This window comes from Nyctibius grandis, chromosome 3 (assembly GCF_013368605.1).
Source record: "Nyctibius grandis isolate bNycGra1 chromosome 3, bNycGra1.pri, whole genome shotgun sequence".
Classification (NCBI taxonomy): Eukaryota; Metazoa; Chordata; class Aves; order Nyctibiiformes; family Nyctibiidae; genus Nyctibius; species Nyctibius grandis.
The window spans coordinates 63,698,957-63,717,881 of NC_090660.1; the positions used below are offsets into that span (position 1 = coordinate 63,698,957).

Below are 18,925 nucleotides of genomic sequence, written 5' to 3' on the forward strand. Positions count from 1 at the left end.
GCAAATGCAACATATGCAGTCGTTCAGCATCACTTCTTGGAAAACAGGCATTTCAGTTAGCATTTATCTTTTCAGTTTCTATAACAAATAAAACAGCATGACCCTGTCCTTTTAAAACTCTACATTATTTGTTTTGAACAGACAGAATATAAAATGCACATAGTCTAGAAAGGATAACAGCACTTTATGGAAAACCTTTCAATGGCTAGTGTCTTCTCTTGAAAATGGAGTAAAAAGATGTTACAAAATGCAGAGAGGATTTGTCTGACAGTTCATGATGTGAACACAGGTAGCACAATGTACTTCAGCTGGCATGGTGAGAGTCATACAGCATTTATAGCATGTCCGTGCTCTAGCATGTATCTCATCAAAGAATATAAGAAAAAACAGGAAAATAGTCTAGAAAAATGGGGTAATAGAAGGACTCTTTAGAAAAAGTTACATTCATAAATCCAGTATAACAACATTACTGTCAGAGGGCTTCATGGAAGCAGCTCTAGAGGTCTGTAAATGTACGATGCACAGGTACGGCTTCCAAGGTGATTTCCAAGGTATCAATTTCAGTGCTTTTTTCTCCCCGCACAACCACCTTTACTGACTTTTTACTGCCCTGTCTTGCTTTTGCTTGGAGGTTGCTCTCCAAGCATGCAGTTTCTTGAGGAGGGCATTCCATAACGCTTAGCCTCTCCTGGCAGCATTCTGGACAGCTTTGAAAGCATTCAAAAGTACCACTGCACTTTTCACGGGGGAAATAATAACATTCTCCCACAATTGGCAGAGAATTACAGAAATAATAACATTCTCCCACAATTGGCAGAGAATTACAGCTGGATTCATTTTTCCCCTTAAATGTTCTCAGGCTGGTGTTCAAAGTTGATCTGTAGTTCTGTGGTGCCTTGACACAAAAACAATTCCTGATGCATAACTGTTGAAGAACTGTGAAGTCTTTGGTGATGGTGTTTCGGAAATTGGGCTTCAGGAAGAGATAGATAACTGGATTGTAGAGTGTGGAGGATTTTGCAAAGACAGCTGGCACGGCAAAGGCTAATGGAGGAATCTTATCTATCGATCCAAAAGCTGCCCACATGGCAATGATGGCATAAGGGCTCCAGGCAGCAAAAAATCCAATACACACAGCAACACTCAGCTTGCAGAGAAAAAGAGAAAAAAGAGTTAAAAAATCACGTGCATGAGAAACATATCCACCAAAATAGTACATGCATAAAAATAGCACCTGATTGAATCCCCATGTTAAAAGTCTCCCCAAGTCTTCCATTATAACTCAGCTGTTCTCCAAATGCATATTTGTCTAGCAACTTAATTCCATCTGAAACTTAGTTTTGCCTGAACTTCAGAGTTAAAATATATCAGCTCCTATATTTCTCTTCCACTTCACTAAAGTGCTATGAAAAGTCTTTTTAGATCTAAAACCTAAAGAAAAAGATACCATTCCAGGGAAATGCTTGTCTGGATTGCAAAGCCATTCCTATCTACTGTCTAATTCATGAGTAATACTGGTTTTCCTGGCTACAGAATGTTTTCCATAACTCTATTGTTGGTGCTCAACTGGAGCCACACACAGGCATCTGACAGCAGAAAAACAGATTAATCCTGAAGGTGAATCAGATTCATGAATTCAAGTTAACTCCTACTGCACAATTTTTTGTCCTAATAAACTCTATCAAGAAAGCTTTGATAGGCCTTTTTAAAAAAAAAATTGTGGGATTTATATATATATATATATATATGTGTGTGTGTGTATATATATATATAAAAATTATCAGAGAGATATGTAAAAATGCAACAATAAATATCAGATCTGCAATAAACATAAACCTCAAGAAATCTAAAGTAAACTGTAAGCATCAGTATGTATAGGAAGACTATCCTGCGCATCATTCTAAGCACTGTGTGTATTTCCAAATGAGGAAGACAGTACAGAATCCATTCAATTTAGAGTAGTATTGGATCCAAGGGAACAGAAGAAAATGGATAAGGAAAGTACTTTTGTTTTCAGCTGCTACTTGTGCCACCTCCCTGAGCTGCCCTCTGCAAGTGGGAGTAGAGAGCTGCTGACTAGCTCAGTTAACTGCAAATCCACCACTTTTCTCAGTGAGGCTTTCGCTATAGATTCAATGTTGCAAAAATCATGAGGTTTTCTTTTAATAGAGATGACATTGTTGTATTCAGAATGAGAATGAAAGAAGCCTTGAGCACTAATACTGGAGGAACGCACATTAGACTCTTTAAGGCACAGAGAACTCTTCTAAATGCTATTATTTTCTCCTAAGTTTAATAGTCTCACAAATTTTATTTTGCAACAAGGATTGCATGGTGATTGCCATGAAATATATACCATGAGTTTTATGAGGAATGTCTGTGCCGTTTAGCTGTTTTTTCTACTAGACTAAAACCTGTTTATGAATTTGTGTATGTCTCTAGAAAGCCATCCACTATAATAATAGTGGCGCAGGAGAAGTTTCCCATTTATGGGTGATAACTATTTAGAGCTCTAACATGAAATCCAAAGTTAAAGTGGTTTGGCAGAATTGAGAAACAAGGTGTTTTGACAGAATGAGACTAGTTAAGAAATGACAAAGAGGCCAATCCACAAGATGGGGTGAACTTAATTTTCCTCTTTGTTTCCATAGCATTCTATTTCTTTACATCAGCTGAAGGTCTGGCTCTATCTATGGATATGCTGGTGCCATCTGCATGGGTTTTGTGATCCTCAACTGTCCACGGCCAGTATTCAAGACTGAAACTAAAAGCAGTCTGTGGCAAGTAATATGCCTTGGCCCTTTAGAATCACATTAAGAAGAAATGGACATTAGAATCGATTGGTGAATTTCCCAGATGGCTTATTTATGGCAGCAATTAATCTTTGGGATTGCGATAGGCTTTACACTGTTCCTGTGAAAAAAAATCAGCACGTATTTTCAAGGAGCTCTCAGCCAACTTCCTGAACTGCATCAGTACAGTTTCTACAGCAAGAAGGGGATTAATCTTACATACCTTGAGCTATCCAAAAACTCATATGCTAAATTTAAGCCAGTCTAGGTTCTTTATAATGTCAAAGGAAAGATGGACACTTCTCCTGAAAGCAATTTATATCATTCAAAGATGTATGTCTAAAATAGATGTGATGGATTACTCTCAGGTCTCTGTCACTGACAATTTTGAGGCTGTACCTCAGACAACTAACTTTTAGTTAAACTTCTTACCATGGGCAGAGAATGTTAAGTGCTGTCCGAGCTCTGTACTGTAGTTAGCTGCTAAAATTGTGGTAGCAGCAAACTGAGCCTGTACAGGCCACAAGGAAATCCAGTGTAAAGTTGTGTGGCTGATTAAGGAATAAAGAACAGGGCTGAACCACTGGTGAGAATATCCCTGATGCAATGACACTCAGCCAGCCACCCAGGCGCAAAGAGGCAGCAGTACCTTGGTCTCAACCTACTGGAAACAAAGTCATGTTACTTGTTCCCATGAAATAATTGGAAACTATGTAAATGTACAAATCTTTCATAGCTTCCCTCCTAGGATTACTGTAAGTTTCTTTAGTAAGAATGCACAATGCTGGGAAAGGATACTGGCTTAAAGTAAGTGAAAAACAGATTTTATCAAATCGTGTATTTTGAAAACTAATTGAAAAACATGAACCACTTGGTCACTATGGTTTTTATTCAAAAAATGATTACAACATAAACATCTTGGAATCCTTGCTGTCTAATTTTTATTTCTAACTTCTAGATGTCTAACTTGTGAAGCTATTTTGCCCCATGTTTTCAATAGAAAATTACTCATTTCCACATGCAAAAGCATATATGCATTTGTGTACATGCATACTAAAATTCTGCGTACATATCCTGTAATTGTACATGCAAAATCCTCTGGAGTATCTAAACTTGTTAAAAAAAACAACAAAAAAATGTCTTTTTCTCATGCATCTCTAATCCCTTAGTGTTAATGGGAAGATTATTTTAATGAACTATAACGGACTTTCTGTAACATCTTTATTTTATCATGGAAATAGAGAAAAAAACAACTCCAGCTCTATGAGATATCTTTTCATAATTGCACATATCTGAGGAAACTTCTAACACTTTTCCTTATCAAAGTGACCATGAACAGTGTCCCGTTGTTACTCCACAGTCATATGAATAAAAGGCAATGTCTTCTTCCCACATCTTGCAAGCCAGATTTTTATTTTAATTATTTGCATTTCTACCCAAAAGATCTCACTGGCCAGAAGAATCCCTATGGTCCTGTCCATCATATTTTAATTATAAAATATATAAATACTGAATTATCTATATATCTGTCATGTAGTGTGTAATTTCAGCAAGCTTTAATGGAAACCATGTAGATGCTTTAGATCATTCAGTCCTTAGCATCTACAGCTCAGCACATATGTCACTATTTAAGCACTTGCCTACAATTTCAGACTCAACAGCTACTTACAGTGTCACTTATCTGCAAATTCCACTAAATCAGTATGAGCTGCAGATTTCCAGTCAGCCTGAAGAATTTCTGGTTTGGTCTCCAAATACAATGCAGTAGCTTCAATGTAACAGCCAACCTTTATATTTAAAAATTTCATCTACAGAAGAATAATATTGTCCAGAAATAGGCACAAAATTTGAGAATATGTTTTGAGAATTGTGTAATATTTTTTTCCCTATGCTTTACCCTCACTATAATGAACTCTTTGGGGACTCAGATAAATGTTTGGTGTATCAGTACATGCACTATAGTAAAAAAGATATGGGGAACTCTTCCATCTAAATAATAAATCCACTTAAAAATATTCACTTTCAACTGATCATTATATACTTGTATGGAGACCACAATATTATTGCTTAAGATTGGCAGGATTATCAAGAATATCAGTAAGAAGGAGCAATGTACAGAAGGCATGGAAAGGAGAGGTTTTGGTCTTGGACTCACTGAACAGGAGTATAGAAGTCAATTAGGATAAGCTATGAAGAGTTTTAAAAGTTAATTAAAGAGTTAAAGGATAGTATCCTGTAGTCAAATGAAAGACTTAAGACAACTGATGTCTACTGAATATCCAGGAGTGGGGCAGGAATATACTTAAGAGCTTTAGTTGGGAAATGTTCCATCTAAAGAGTTATTACAAAGAAGGAGTAGGTAAGATGTGGGCATAACTGTTTAGTTCTTAAACTACTTGGATTGCGGATGATATTTAGGTTACAAAACCATGCAGTAGACAGGAGGATGGTGTTTCCCAAGGTGGTCAAAACCAAGATACTCAAAGGGAGGGACAGGGCAGATTAAGATTTCTAGTGCAGCTACACTGCACTTGGTAATCTGAAGAGAGATGTCAGAGAGAGACCAAGTTTGTTAGCAAGAAAAAGAGAATGCAGATAATCTATATAGAAGCAGATCTGTGAGATATCCAATAGTATTTGCAAATGAGTGTCCATATTCCTGAACAGAGAGAGAAGATAAGGACCAAAGACAACTCCAAACAGAAAACTGGAGAGTGGTGAGGAAGATACTTAGAAGGACATGTCAAAAAAATAACTAGAGAAATGAGAGAAGAATTCAATGAAATCAAGAAAAAACAAAGATTTTCTCACTGGAGATAATTAACAGAAGATGTACACTATCTAAGGAGTGAAGCACGCCTAATGTTAGCAGCAAAGTTCCTCTTCTTATTTTTTGGTATATTAAAAAGATAGATGCTGATCTTCTCCTCGAAAGGACAGGGACATAGTTTGGCAGCAGGAAACAATTTTGACAAGTACTGCAACCACAGGTTTAATTTTACTGTATAAGCTAGTGAAACACAAATCTTCAGAGGTTTTGATTCAAAAAGTATTTTCAGAAATACACTTTTCTGTGATTTTTGTCCTTTGTTCAGTTATAAACAAGAGAATTTGATCTCTACAATACTATTTAAAATCTTTAATGATCTAAAGCCTAAGCCTGGATCTCCTCAGATGTCTGTAGATGGGCAAACAGAATTCACTCACTCAAAACCAGACTGGCTTTCATAAGCAATGGTTCAAGAGCATGAGACCCAAACTCACTTCTACATAGTGTTCCAATTTTTAACCTTCTTTTTGATCAAAAGTCTGAAATCTTAATTTTCACAAGTAATGAAGCTCTGTGAGCTTAATTATCACCCTCAAGAAACAACAGAGCTACTGTTTTCATGTTTAGCAACTCACTGCAGTGTGGTGAATCTGCACAAGACAATACTGTTGTCTGAAATGAAAATTCAGTAAGAATCAATTTTCTTTTCCATCTTTATTGCCTTCTCAGGAACTTTCTTGGTCCTTAAATGGTGCTGCCCAACTGTGCCAAAAACAGCTTGCCAAAGACTAACTTTCAAATACCTTGACAGTAATGGCTTGCGCGTTGCTCATCCTGGCGGGGCCAGAGATGCGCTGTTCCACTGCTTTCCTGGATTCTTTCACAGTTACCAGAATAAGAGAGTAGGAAGTGACAATTACCCCGCAAGGGAGAATAAAACAGAAAACAAAGAGGACTACAGTGTAAGACATGGCCACGGTGTTTACGTTGGTGGAACGCCAGTGAATGCAGCAGGCTGTGCCGTAGGGCTCTGCTCCATATTCTCCCCAGTGAACTAGGGGAGAACAGGCAAAAACTGCTGCGTAACTCCAAGCACAGGCTATCAAGATTTGTCCATGTTCTCCCTTGAACCTGTTCCCTGGAAGACACAAAACAATCAGTGAAGATCAGCATAGTTGACATGTCTGAATGGAGTTTCCCATGTGCAGGCAGCTGAGCAAGGTAAGTAAGAAGGATAACTATAATAGGTGTTCAAAATATCATAGCATATTGAGGGTTTGTAAGAACAGGCACGGTTCACAACAGTTTGCAAAAAAATAGGTAGCCGAATTCTCTGATACATCTAGAATACTGAGCACAGCATAGGTCTGTATGAATAAATCTCTACCAAAATGTAGCAATAAACTCTGCAAAGAATTTTATTCAGGCTAGCCTTGCTTTCAGATCAGAGCACTTATTCCATGTTTCCAAATTATCACCCTGACTTAAAAGAGCTTATAAGTAATCAGATGCATACATCTAGCCCTATAGTTAGTTATCAATGATCACAGAAATAAGAATTGTTTGACTGGATGTAAAAGATCTCTTCTTTAAAAATGCTCTCTAGCATATGCAACACAAAAATGGTGGTCTATGTTCACATGAAAAACTGAGTAACCTAAGACAGAAACATTAGCTTACCATAAGCTGGAAAACAAATTTTGAGGCAGCACACTGTGCTCAGTAATGTCAGTGTTGAGAGACTGCAGATCCCAAACAGCACCCCACAAAATGCATAGAACAAGCAAACCTGTTTCCCATACAGCCACCTAGCAAAAAAACCAAGAAAGTTAATTCTTAGATGCTATCCTTCTTCCTTAAATGTAATACTAACTGGTAGAAATATAGTTACAGTTGTAGCCTTAAAAATTCAATAAAACTGCATGATTAAATTATTTGTTGGTCTATAATCAACTACAAAAGTTATTGTCATTTGAAAAACTTACAGACAGTAAAGTAATCATGTTCTGCTTTGTTTTTATGATTCACATTTAAGCCATTTTTATAAAACAAAACAGTCTATCTTAATGATAATCATTCTGAAAAGAAAAATCAAAATGCTTGTCAGCAGTAGGTCTAGGTCATAAATGAATACTGCTTATTATTACTTCTGCTATCTTTATGCATATTTTTAAAACTAGTTTTCATCAAAATCTACACATTCACTTGTGAAGGTTCTCCAGAGGAAAAAAAATTTGATCTGAATCACTATACCTCCTCCCTTTCTATTCAGACACCTGCATGATTTGCAGCAGCAGTTATGAAAAGCCCCATACTACATTTTGAAGACATCATCTCTATTAGTCAATATATTTAGCAGTATTTCAACATAGAAAGTAATGTGGTAAAAATTGAGTAATTACTGGATTTTTTCTCTTATTTTTTATTTTAATGCCAAAATGAGAGAAAACTAGATGGGAGAAGGACAGAGAGAGGTTTTTTTCAAGTCAAACCAAATAGAATTTTTTCATTTTGATTAACTGAAAAGAAAAAATTACCCAGAGGTTATGTTGGGTGAAATGCTCTCTATCTCTTTTGTTAAATTTATTCTACTTAATTACATTATTAAACACGTATTACAATAGGGCTTGGATGTCTGCATCACACACTGCGCTGTGACTCTTTGATCCACCATGCTACCAGTCTCTCTCTAAACATTTGGTTGGACATGGAGAAATTCCTTAACTGTTCCACATGTAACTCTACCTTTTAAGTCTGTACTGATATACATATACCAAATCCAGTAGATATTTTAACTAGTAGGTACAATTGTTTCTACTGTATTAAGGGATGCATGGAGAATTGAAATATCTAAGGAGTATAAATACATTTAGCATTAAATTCTAACTAAAATAAATCTCAGGCTTTAGCGATACACAAGTTAGAACAGCTCATTCTCCCATTTCCCTCCATTTCCCAGTCTCACAGCTTTGAGGAGGACAGTGCAGCTCAGAAAGGCCACAGCATTTCCCACCCTCTGGGGCACTCAGCAGGAGCTGAGCCATGGCAATTTCTGTCTGTGCTGAGGCACTGTCAGTATGTCAGTGGTGGGCTAAAACGTGCTAAATGTGCTAAAATGAGTGCCAGTCTACCTCCATGTGCTGGGCTGGAAGCTACGGAGCTTCAATTGCTGCTATACAAGTAGCTGGTACAACACCAGCAGCTAGACCAGACACCTCTTAGAGAAGGAAAGTGGGAGCTTGTGGTGGATGCTATCTGGGCTCAGCCACCTGATTACCCAACTAATTCCGTATGGGGATTACAATGAATATCACTTCTGTGACAATTAAATTCATTTCCATTCTTGACCACAAGGCCATTTCTCTCTTTTTTCTCTTTAGCTGACTTCATATCCATATTTGGTTTATATGTCTCGGTCACCAGCATATATATTGCCATGGCAGTTCTTCCAGTCTCTTTTTCTCATCATGCCACACAGTAACTGCTTACCGATTCTGATTCCACTGCTATTTTCAACTGATTCTCTCATAGGAAAACCTAGTTTTAATAACTAATTAAATTTTTTTTATATCTTTCGGTTTTTATGGACTACCTTGATGATGTCTCGCATCTAGTTAGCAATGCTTTGCTTCCTCACAATCTTTAGCATTTTACAGACCTTCATAGTTTTCTCCTTAAAGTGTTTTGGGAAGCCAAATCAGCACTGCATAGTAACATAAAATTATAAGTAAGTCATTTAGGTTGGAAAAGACCTTTAAGATCATTGAGTCCAGCCGTAAACCTAACCTGCCCAGTGCACCACTAAACCATGTCCCTAAGCACCACATCTACACATATTTTAAATACTTCCAGGGATGGTGACTCAATCACTTCCCTAGGCAGCCTGTTCCAGTGCTTTATAACCCTTCTGGTGAAGAAATTTTTCCTATTATCCAATCTAAATCTCCCCTGGTGCAACTTTAGGCCATTTCCTCTTGTCCTATCAGTTGCGGGAGATTCTGCAACTGGGATAGATCAAAATATTACCAGCACCATCCTATCCCAAACCTTGCAGAACAGCTCCTGACAACCAGTTCTGATCTTTCTTCACCTCTTATATCTAGTTCCCTTCTCTAAGACGCTTGCATACTGCCTGGGTTGCACAAATACTGGGGTCTAGTAATGAGCCTCCTAAGCCTCCCAAAATTTAAAAGATCACAAAAAATAGATCTTGCATAATGATATGAGGTTGAATTCATGTGGATAAGGAGAAGTGGAGAAGGAAGGAAGAAGTTCCAAATTCAGAGTGTTGGCATAAAAGTAATCCAGAACACTACATTTCTATGCATCATCACTACCACTACTTTTGGAGATCACAAGTCAATTCAGGGTTTTCTATTTATAGTACCAAATTTCACTGTCCAATTGAAAAAAAAATGAAGCATTTTACCATCACTTGAATAACACTATGCACAAAAGATAAATGCAGTAGGAAGTGGATGTTTGGAACAAAATCTTCTCAGCCTTGCAGAAATAAAAAAAAAAAGATAGTAACCTCAAATACACACGAACACTAATTACCACCAGCAGTCCATAAAGCTGCTGTTATAGACCATACTCCTCTCAATCCCTCTAATTAATTCCCATGTTTATGACAAGCAAAGTGGCAGAGTAATTTGGTCTTCGTCACCGACACAGACCTCCAGAGCCTGCAGAAGATGTTAAATATCATGTGCATAGTGAACAAACCTGTGTGAAAGGCTGGAGGTTACAGCTAGAGGGTACAATGTCAGAGTTATACCAAGGTCACTGATGGCAAGGTTAATAATGAAGTATTCTGCTGGTTTTAACAAATTCTTTTTCTTGTAGGAGACATAAAGGAGAATACTGTTCCCACACAAGGAGCATATTCCTGCAGAGAAACACACAATATGAAGAAAAAGTTACTTTCAGCCATCTTTTTTTTTTTCCTGCACAAGAATGATGTGCTGTCATCATAGGTAGCATTTATCAGATGAACTTGTCACTTTTTTATATTTGCAGTTTTCTCTTCTTTATATTTCAGTATTTTTTAAATATTTTATAATTTTTCCTGGTTTCTTCCTGTTTTGTCTATCAAACTATTTACAAAGATCTAATGAATAATTTTATCCATTAAATTAACTGACCTGCCACAAACCATTTTCCCTGTAAGAAGCTGGCATTACTTAAGTCAGAGACAATATCCATCTGGCACTGCACACATTTTCACAGTTCCAGATCTAGAGCTCTCCATTCACTAACCCTTCTTCCTGTCTCTTTGAGGCATTTTCTCAGAGGTGCCTGTTATAGTTCCTAGTAATAATAGGCAATATAGCAAGAAATTTGAATTATGTATGAAAAAGAAAAATGTAGTTAAGTGACGTCTCTACTGTGTGTAGATAGAACTATTTTCTCTGGGAATGCCGCTTTTACTATGAGACCTGCCAAGAAACTTAAGGCTGCAAGTAGTCTAGTAGAAGACAAGCAATTTCCTCCCTAACTTTAAACTAACAAGATCAAAATCTGTGATGGATACACAAAGATAGATAAGAGTTAGGTGACTATCAGTTTAGAAGGTCAGACAACAGTCAAAAACCAGAGTTTTAGGCAGCCTTATATAGACACACAAGAACAACACTTTCAAACATAAAAGCTTCAGAGGGCCATGAACACAAAAATGCCTAATGAATGGGAGGGTCTCTTAATTAATGCCATGTGAAATCAAGCTGTTAAACAGAGACCAAGTACTTCTGTGAACATCACTGCCTGTTCCTGCATACCTTTGGAAAAAGCAACACTTTTACTTACAGTATATAGGAAAATATTGATGTAGAAGTTGAGGTTAACAAGTTGCATAGAGACTGTAAACCATAAGAGAATATGCCTAGTTTAATCATACTCCCATAGGAAAAAAATACATAATTTTCCCAAATAGTCTACAGATTATTATATTTTCTCAGATTATGGCAGATTAGCAAGTAATGTTAGATACAGATACTAAATTCCTTTCCATCACTGATCTCCGGAAGCCAATTTAAGGTATTTGTAATTCAGCATCTTCTGGAGAGAGAAAAGATATTCTCCTTGAATTCTGCTCCTGCAAATGTGCAACAATTTTGTTCCAAACATTTTTCTTCCAAGACTTCAAAAATATAACAATGAAAACACAGTAAAAGGCAACCATTTTGTTTAAAATTATTATTTCCATTTTCTTTCCACATTTTAATATTTTTCAATGTTTCAATTACATTTCAATCTGATTATCACTTGCTGTCTCTAAAAGGAACATTATCTAAGCAGAATCAGGTTGGCTGAGGTCAAGGAGCACAGATCATCAGAGTATCAGGATATGCTCTCTCACTACTCCTACTGTAAAACTAATTCTAACCAGAACATAAAAATTGTAGCCACGTCAGAGATATCAGTTATACCAAATATCTTCAGTAGCTATACCACAGGAGAGTCAATCATCACACTTTTCCTTAGCAAAAACTCAATTTTATTTTTCGCTTTTATTTCCCATGGTGTCTGTTCTTGTCTGGATTACCAGCTCAGGTCCATATACAGTTTTTTAGCATGCACCAATTGACATAATAGTCAATTTGGGATCTAGTTGTCTGTATAGTCAAAGTCATTCCTGTTCACATACGTTTCCACTGTGAAATTCCTGGAGGGAAAGATGGGAAGAGGTTTTATCTAAACCATTTTTTTTTCCTTTTTAAGCATATAATTTTTCTTTCAAATAGTCTGTGTAACTTTTACAAACTACCACTTACTGGAAACCTCTTCTCCATGTTTTCCGTTCCTCCTCATATTAGCAAACACTGGAATAAACTGCTTACTGAGTTCATGGAAAGTTTTTCAGAGTAGGCTTGACAAATTTTGGTCAGGAACGGTATAAGGAGTCAGCAAATGCATTAAATGGTCTATCAGGATCACTCCAAGCTACATTTTCTATGGCTTTGTGAACATACTGCACCTGTTTTCTAAGCAGCGCTCTTCAACAGCTTTGGCATGGCTGACCTGGTAGATACTGAAGATACATCCTGAAAAGAGACTCAGTTATCTGAGCGTGGTTTATTATCATGGGATCCAGAAAGAGAAAGTTAAAAAGAAAGTTATTGAGGCAACACTATGCTGTATGACTAGCTGAATAAAGATGGGAGAGGAGAAAATGGGACAGACATAGATGAAATTTTCACTCTTTTATCAGCAGTGTTGACAGTAAAGAGGTCTGCATCTTCTTGTTGATAACACATAGAAAATGTGTTGTTGATAACACACAGAAAACACCAAAACAAAAAATAAAGCTACATCAGAAAATTTCAAGTCCATCTAGCAGGAGAAAAACAGCATGAGGTTTCTGATGAGAAATTACTTTATCGTTAGCTGAACCAGCTCTGCAAATTCAGGAGTCTCTAAATTTATAAGCGACTCCAGTGCCTGGCAAGATCATGGAGCAGATCCTCTTGGAAACTATACTGAGGCACATGGAAATCAAAGAGGTGATTGGTGACAGCCAGCATGGCTTCACCAAGGGCAAATCATGCCTGACAAATTTGGTGGCCTTCTATGACGGGGTTACAGTGCTGGTGGATAGGGGAAGAGCAACTGATGTCATCTACCTGGACTTGTGCAAAACATTTGACACTGTCCTGCACGACATCCTTGTCTCTAAATTGGAGAGACGTGGACTTGACGGATGGATCACTCAGTGGATAAAGAATTGGCTGGATGGTTGCACTCAAAGAGTTGCCGTCAACGGCTCGATGTCCTAGTGGACACCAGTGACGAGTGGTGTTCCTCAGGGGTCGGTATTGGGACCAGTCCTGTTTAACATCTTTGTTGGTGACATGGACAGTGGGATTGAGTGCACCCTCAGCAAGTTTGCCAACAACACCAAGCTGTGTGGTGTGATCGACACGCTGGAGGGAAGGGATGCCATCCAGAAGGACCTTGACAGGCTTGAGAGCTGGGCCTGTGTGAACCGCATGAAGTTCAACAAGGCCAAGTGCAAGGTCCTGCATCTGGGTCGGGGCAATCCCAAGGACAAATACAGGCTGGGCGGAGAATGCATTGAGAGCAGCCCTGAGAAGGATTGGGGGGTGATGGTTGACAAGAAGCTCAACACGAGCCAGCAATGTGCGCTTGCAGCCCAGAAGGCCAGTCGTATCCTGGGCTGCATCAGAAGAAGTGTGGCCAGCAGGTCGAGGGAGGTGATTCTGCCCCTTTACTCCGCTCTCGTGAGACCCCACCTGGAATACTGCATCCAGCTCTGGGGTACACTACATAAGAAGGACATGGAGCTGTTGGACCAAGTCCAGAGGAGGGCTGCGAAGACGATCGGAGGGCTGCGAAGACGATCGGAGGGCTGCGAAGACCATCAGAGGGCTGGAGCACCTCTCCTATGAAGACAGGCTGAGAGAGTTGGGGCTATTCAGCCTGGAGAAGAGAAGACTCCGGGGAGACTTTCTAGCAGCCTTTCAGTACCTGAAGGGGGCCTACAGGAAAGTGGGAGAGGGGCTTTTTACAAGGACAAGTAGTGACAGGATGAGGGGTAATGGTTTTAAACTGAAAGAGGGTAGATTTAGATTAGATATTAGGAAGAAATTCTTTCCTGTGAGGGTGGTGAAACACTGGAACAGGTTGCCCAGAGAAGTTGTGGCTGCCTCCTCCCTGGCAGTGTTTAAGGCCAGATCAGATGAGGCTTTGAGCAACCTGGTCTAGTGGAAAGATGTCCCTGCCTATGGCAGGGGGGTTGGAACTAGATGATCTTTAAGGTCCCTTCCAACCCAAACCATTCTATGATTCTATGATGATAATCATTTTCCAGCCAGGCTGTAAGTCTCCTCTCAAACTCAGCTATGCATATACAGCTACACTTGAAAAGAAACAAGCGTACATTCATTTAAATTTTTCAATAAAAATGTTGAAAAAACGTGTTAAACTTTGAAGCCATTAGGATGCCAATATTCATTGACAGTCAATGGGGATAAAAGACACAGGCTGACTCTTTGTTGGTGCTAAACGTATTTTGCAATAAACTCATACTTCAGGACTAGTATTGGTTGCCTTACGGAAGGAAAATCACAAGGAGGATGGTTTTTTCCTGTTAGGGCATTCATTTGGCTTCTACTTTTTTCTGTTTCACCATCTTCTGAAGCATCAGACATCAGCCGTGCCTACTGACTGAACTTAACCAGGGTGGCCATTGCTCTCCCAGATATCTGGGTTGTCTTTCCTGGCCTCTGGTTCATGGTTACACTGACCAGTACATTAGGATTGGATCTGGATTTTTCTCCTCAGTCAGACCAGGATGATGGAGGATAAATTTGCCTCCTCTCTAACAGCATAACCCCCTCCCCAGAAATCTCACTTTCTAAGGCAGGACGTTGGATGTAAACCTCATCTTTCCAGCACCTTTCCCAGACACATTATAATTATGGCTTTTGGTATTTTACTTCAGGCATTATGAGGAGTCAGAATATGTTGTTCTATGGTTTGCAATGATGTATGGAAGAGAAGTTTTCCTGTTTAGGCTGAACAATGATCATGTGGATGCCGAGAACTACCAGGGCCTCAAAAACTAGCATTCCTGTCCAGCTTTATAGTTCTAATACTGAATAAAGTTTTTGTACCTAACGTAAATCACAGGTTAAAAACCTTTTAATGATTTTACTCTATGCTTTTCTCCCCTTTTTTATGAATATAGAGAAGTTCAGCTATGTCAGAAACTAACCTGACTTTCAGTCAAGTTTCCTTACCACATTAAATATAGCCAAAGCTCTATAAACACATGTGCCATGAAATCATACTTACCAAATACCATATAACATATTCCAATAACAATATCAGCTGATTCTGTTACTTTGGACTGGAATGTTGAGTTCCCAAAAGATGGTCCCATCTGAAAAACAAAACAGGACACGGTATTAGAAATTCAGTATCCAAGCAGATACCTGTGAGCTCTCTGCAAGGCTGTAAGCTGTTTGGTGGAGAAAGGAGAGGGAGAATTTAGTTTTATTTTATTTTCTGAATTAACAATTAATTTATCTGAATGGAGGATACAAAGAGGATGGATCCAGTCTCTTTTCAGAGGTGCCCAGGGCTAGGACACCAGGCCATGGGCACAAACTGAAACACAGAAAGTTCCCTCTGAACATCAGGAAACTTCACTGTGAGGGTGACCAAGCACTGGCACAGGTTGCCCCTGGAGGTTGTGGAGCCTCCATCCTTAGAGATATTAAAAAAAAGTCTTGACACGGTCCTAGGCAAGTGGTTCCCAGTAGCTCTGCTTGAGAAGGGGGGTTGGAACAGAAGACCTCCAGAAGTCCCTTCCAACCTCAACCATTCTGTGATTCTGTGTAATTTACAGATAAAATTGCAGCTTAGAACTGATGCTGAGGTAAATCAATTTCTATTAATTGGAGGGACTTATCTAAATATGAGAATGTCACAATATTACAAATGCAATTGGTGAGGAATTAAATTTTGGTGCATTAAATTTTGGAAACTTGACTTGGCTCAATAAGGTTTGTTCCAGAATATTACTCATCATCATTTTAGAACAACCAGAGGAACCAAGGTAGGAAATCTTAACAACAAGGAGTTCACAACTGCAAATACAAACCTAAAACAAACAAACAAAAAATAACAACACCCCCCCCCCCAAAAAAAAAGAGAAATGTAGGAAAAGTGTCAGAATAACTAATAAGTAAAGACAAGAATGTATGAGATATGTGTATGTATGCGCTTAATTCTAAAACTTATTTAACTCATAACTTCACATGGAGGTGAGCCAAATAAATTCTCTTTCTTTCTGCCTTCTACAACCATTCCACTTTTATTTCCCATCCCTGTCCTCCACCTTTCTGAATCTGTCTCATTGAGTGTAAACCTGTCTATAGAAACCTGTGCTTCTCCAGCCCAGAAATTAGCAAAGTATATGAGAGAGTAAGGGTTGAATGTAAATCAACAGTCCTTCCTTTATTTTATAGCTCCTGCCAATTCCCTTGAAGTACAACAGATTTAACTCTCTCAGATTTCAAGAAGCGGGTTATTAAATTTAAGAGAGTCTGTATTTCAGGTATCCTATGTGTCAGCTCTGAACATAGGTACAGGTGTTAGTATAAAGTCTTCAGCAAGGAGACATACTGTGTAACAAGTCAAGTCAATGGGATACTGCTCACCTTTTCCTAGCAAAATCCTTCGTGAAGAGCGTTACACTAATGAAAAAAAGCTTCTGTCAACTGTCTTCATGTTGGTCTGACATACATACTGGCGTAACTCAGAAAAATGTCATAGTTACCATTTACTGTCATCTGCCATTCCTGTTTTCAAGGAGCCTGCTATGGGGCCAGCCCTGTGATGCAGTCCAAACCTTACTGCCCATGCAGTTGAGTGCAGGATCAAAGTGAGGACAGTAACATGTAATAAAATTGCAATACACCTGCTAGAGCCAAACCCAGATACATAGACACTCTCACATACAGGGTTTAACATATCATACAATCTAAGGGCAAAGACCTCTGATGGAGCTGTCTTCTAGCACAGTCAAAAAGAAAAAAAGAAATCTAGCTAAGGCTAATCTTTTCTTTGGTTGATTTTCCTCCTCTCACAGATGCAGTTGCTGTATTGTTTTAACCAGTATTAGAGAGGTTATCTGGAGCTGTTCTTGGCAAACTGAAGTTACCAAAAAAATATCATGACAAAAGCTCAGCAAAACCTCCAGATATATTCACAGGCCTTTGCCTTGGATAATAGTAAACACATTTCCACTGCCAGTCATTTCTCACTTTCTCTTTGCTTTGATTGAGTTTCTTGTTGCATTTCTTTCTTTCAGTGTAATAAGGTAGAGTATCTAAGTTCAGCTTGTCTGTCTTCCCTACAGCTTTCTATGAGCTGCTTATTCTCCCAGTGGTCCATTTACAGCTGATCAGAGCAGTGAGAGGAAGGGGCATAGGTTATTGACAGGCTGCTACCTAAAGTCTTTTCACATGGGGGACCTGGGTGCCAAGGCTTCAGGTCACACTCTACCACAGCCAGGAAGTGGATAATGGCATGCCCAAAGGACATGTAGCTCTCTGGTGTAGTTCCTCTTTGGCCTTGTCATTTCTGCCTCATAATGACTTTATTGCTTTCCACATGACAGCATGTATTGGGTTTGTGTGGCAAGGTTTTGGTAGCGGTGGGAGCTACTGGGGTGGCTTCTGTGAGAAGCTGCTAGAAGCTTCCCCTGTGTCCGACAGAGCCAATGCCAGCCAGCTCCAAGATGCACCCGCCACTGGCCAAGGCTGAGCCAATCAGCGACAGTGGGAGAACCTCTGGGATAACATATTTAAGAAGGAGGAAAACATAACCTGCTCAGTTGCAGCTGGAGAGAGTAGTGAGAATATGTGAGAGAAACAACCCTGCAGACACCAAGGTCAGTGAAGAAGGAGGGGAAGGAGGTGCTCCAGGTGCCGGAGCAGAGATTCTCTTGCAGCCCATGGTGAAGACCATGGTGAGGCAGGCTGTCCCCTGCAGCCCATGGAGGTTAACATTGGAGCAGAAATTAACCTGCAGCCCTTGGAGGACCCCATGCCAGAGCAGGTGCCTGAAGGAGGCTGTGACCCCATGGGAAGCTCGCACTAGAGCAGGCTCCTGGCAGGACCTGTGGCCCTGTGGAGCAGGTTTGCTGGCAGGACTTGTGATCCCATGGGGGACCCACGCTGGAGCAGTTTGTGAAGAACAGCAGCCCATGGGAAAGACTCACGTTGGAGAAGTTTGTGGAGGACTGTCTCCCATGGGAGGCACCCCACGCTGGAGCAGGGGAAGAGTGTGAGCAGTCCTCCCCCTGAGGAGGAAGGAGCGGCAGAGACAACGTGTGATGAACTGACTGCAACTCCCATACCCAGTCCCCCTGCGCCACTGGTGGGGAGGAGATAGAGAAAATGAGGAGTGAAGTTAAGCTCGGGAAGAAGGGAGGGGTGGGGGAAGATGTTTTAAGATTTGGTTTTATTTCTCATTACCCTACTCTGATTTGATTGGTAATAAATTAAATTAATTTCCTGCCAAGTCAAATCTGTTTTGCCCATGACAGTAATTGCTGAGTGATCTCTCCCTGTCCTTATCTCGACCCATGAGCCTTTTGTTATATTTTCTCTTCCCTGTCCAGCTGAGGAGGGGAGTGATAGAGTGGCTTTGGTGGGCACCTGGCATCCAGTCAGGGTCAGCCTACCACACAGCAACAGAAGGGAACATCTATGCTTAAATATGAACATGATAACTCCCTTATCAAAATGAATAATTTAGAAGCAGAGCAAGATTCAAAATATGCATCATGCACTCCATTGAGTTACACAGAGATTGTGCCATGCACCTC

General features: G+C 39.5%; 1 protein-coding gene across 1 annotated transcript; it reads right to left on the reverse strand.

Moving 5' to 3' along the window:
- Positions 1–496: 496 nt before the first annotated feature.
- Positions 497–15,469, reverse strand: LOC137661483 (opsin-5-like). Its single transcript, XM_068397037.1, is given in 6 exon segments — positions 497–762; positions 799–1,147; positions 6,366–6,700; positions 7,243–7,370; positions 10,291–10,453; positions 15,382–15,469. Coding segments are annotated over 6 exon segments (1,329 nt in total).
- Positions 15,470–18,925: the final 3,456 nt, after the last annotated feature.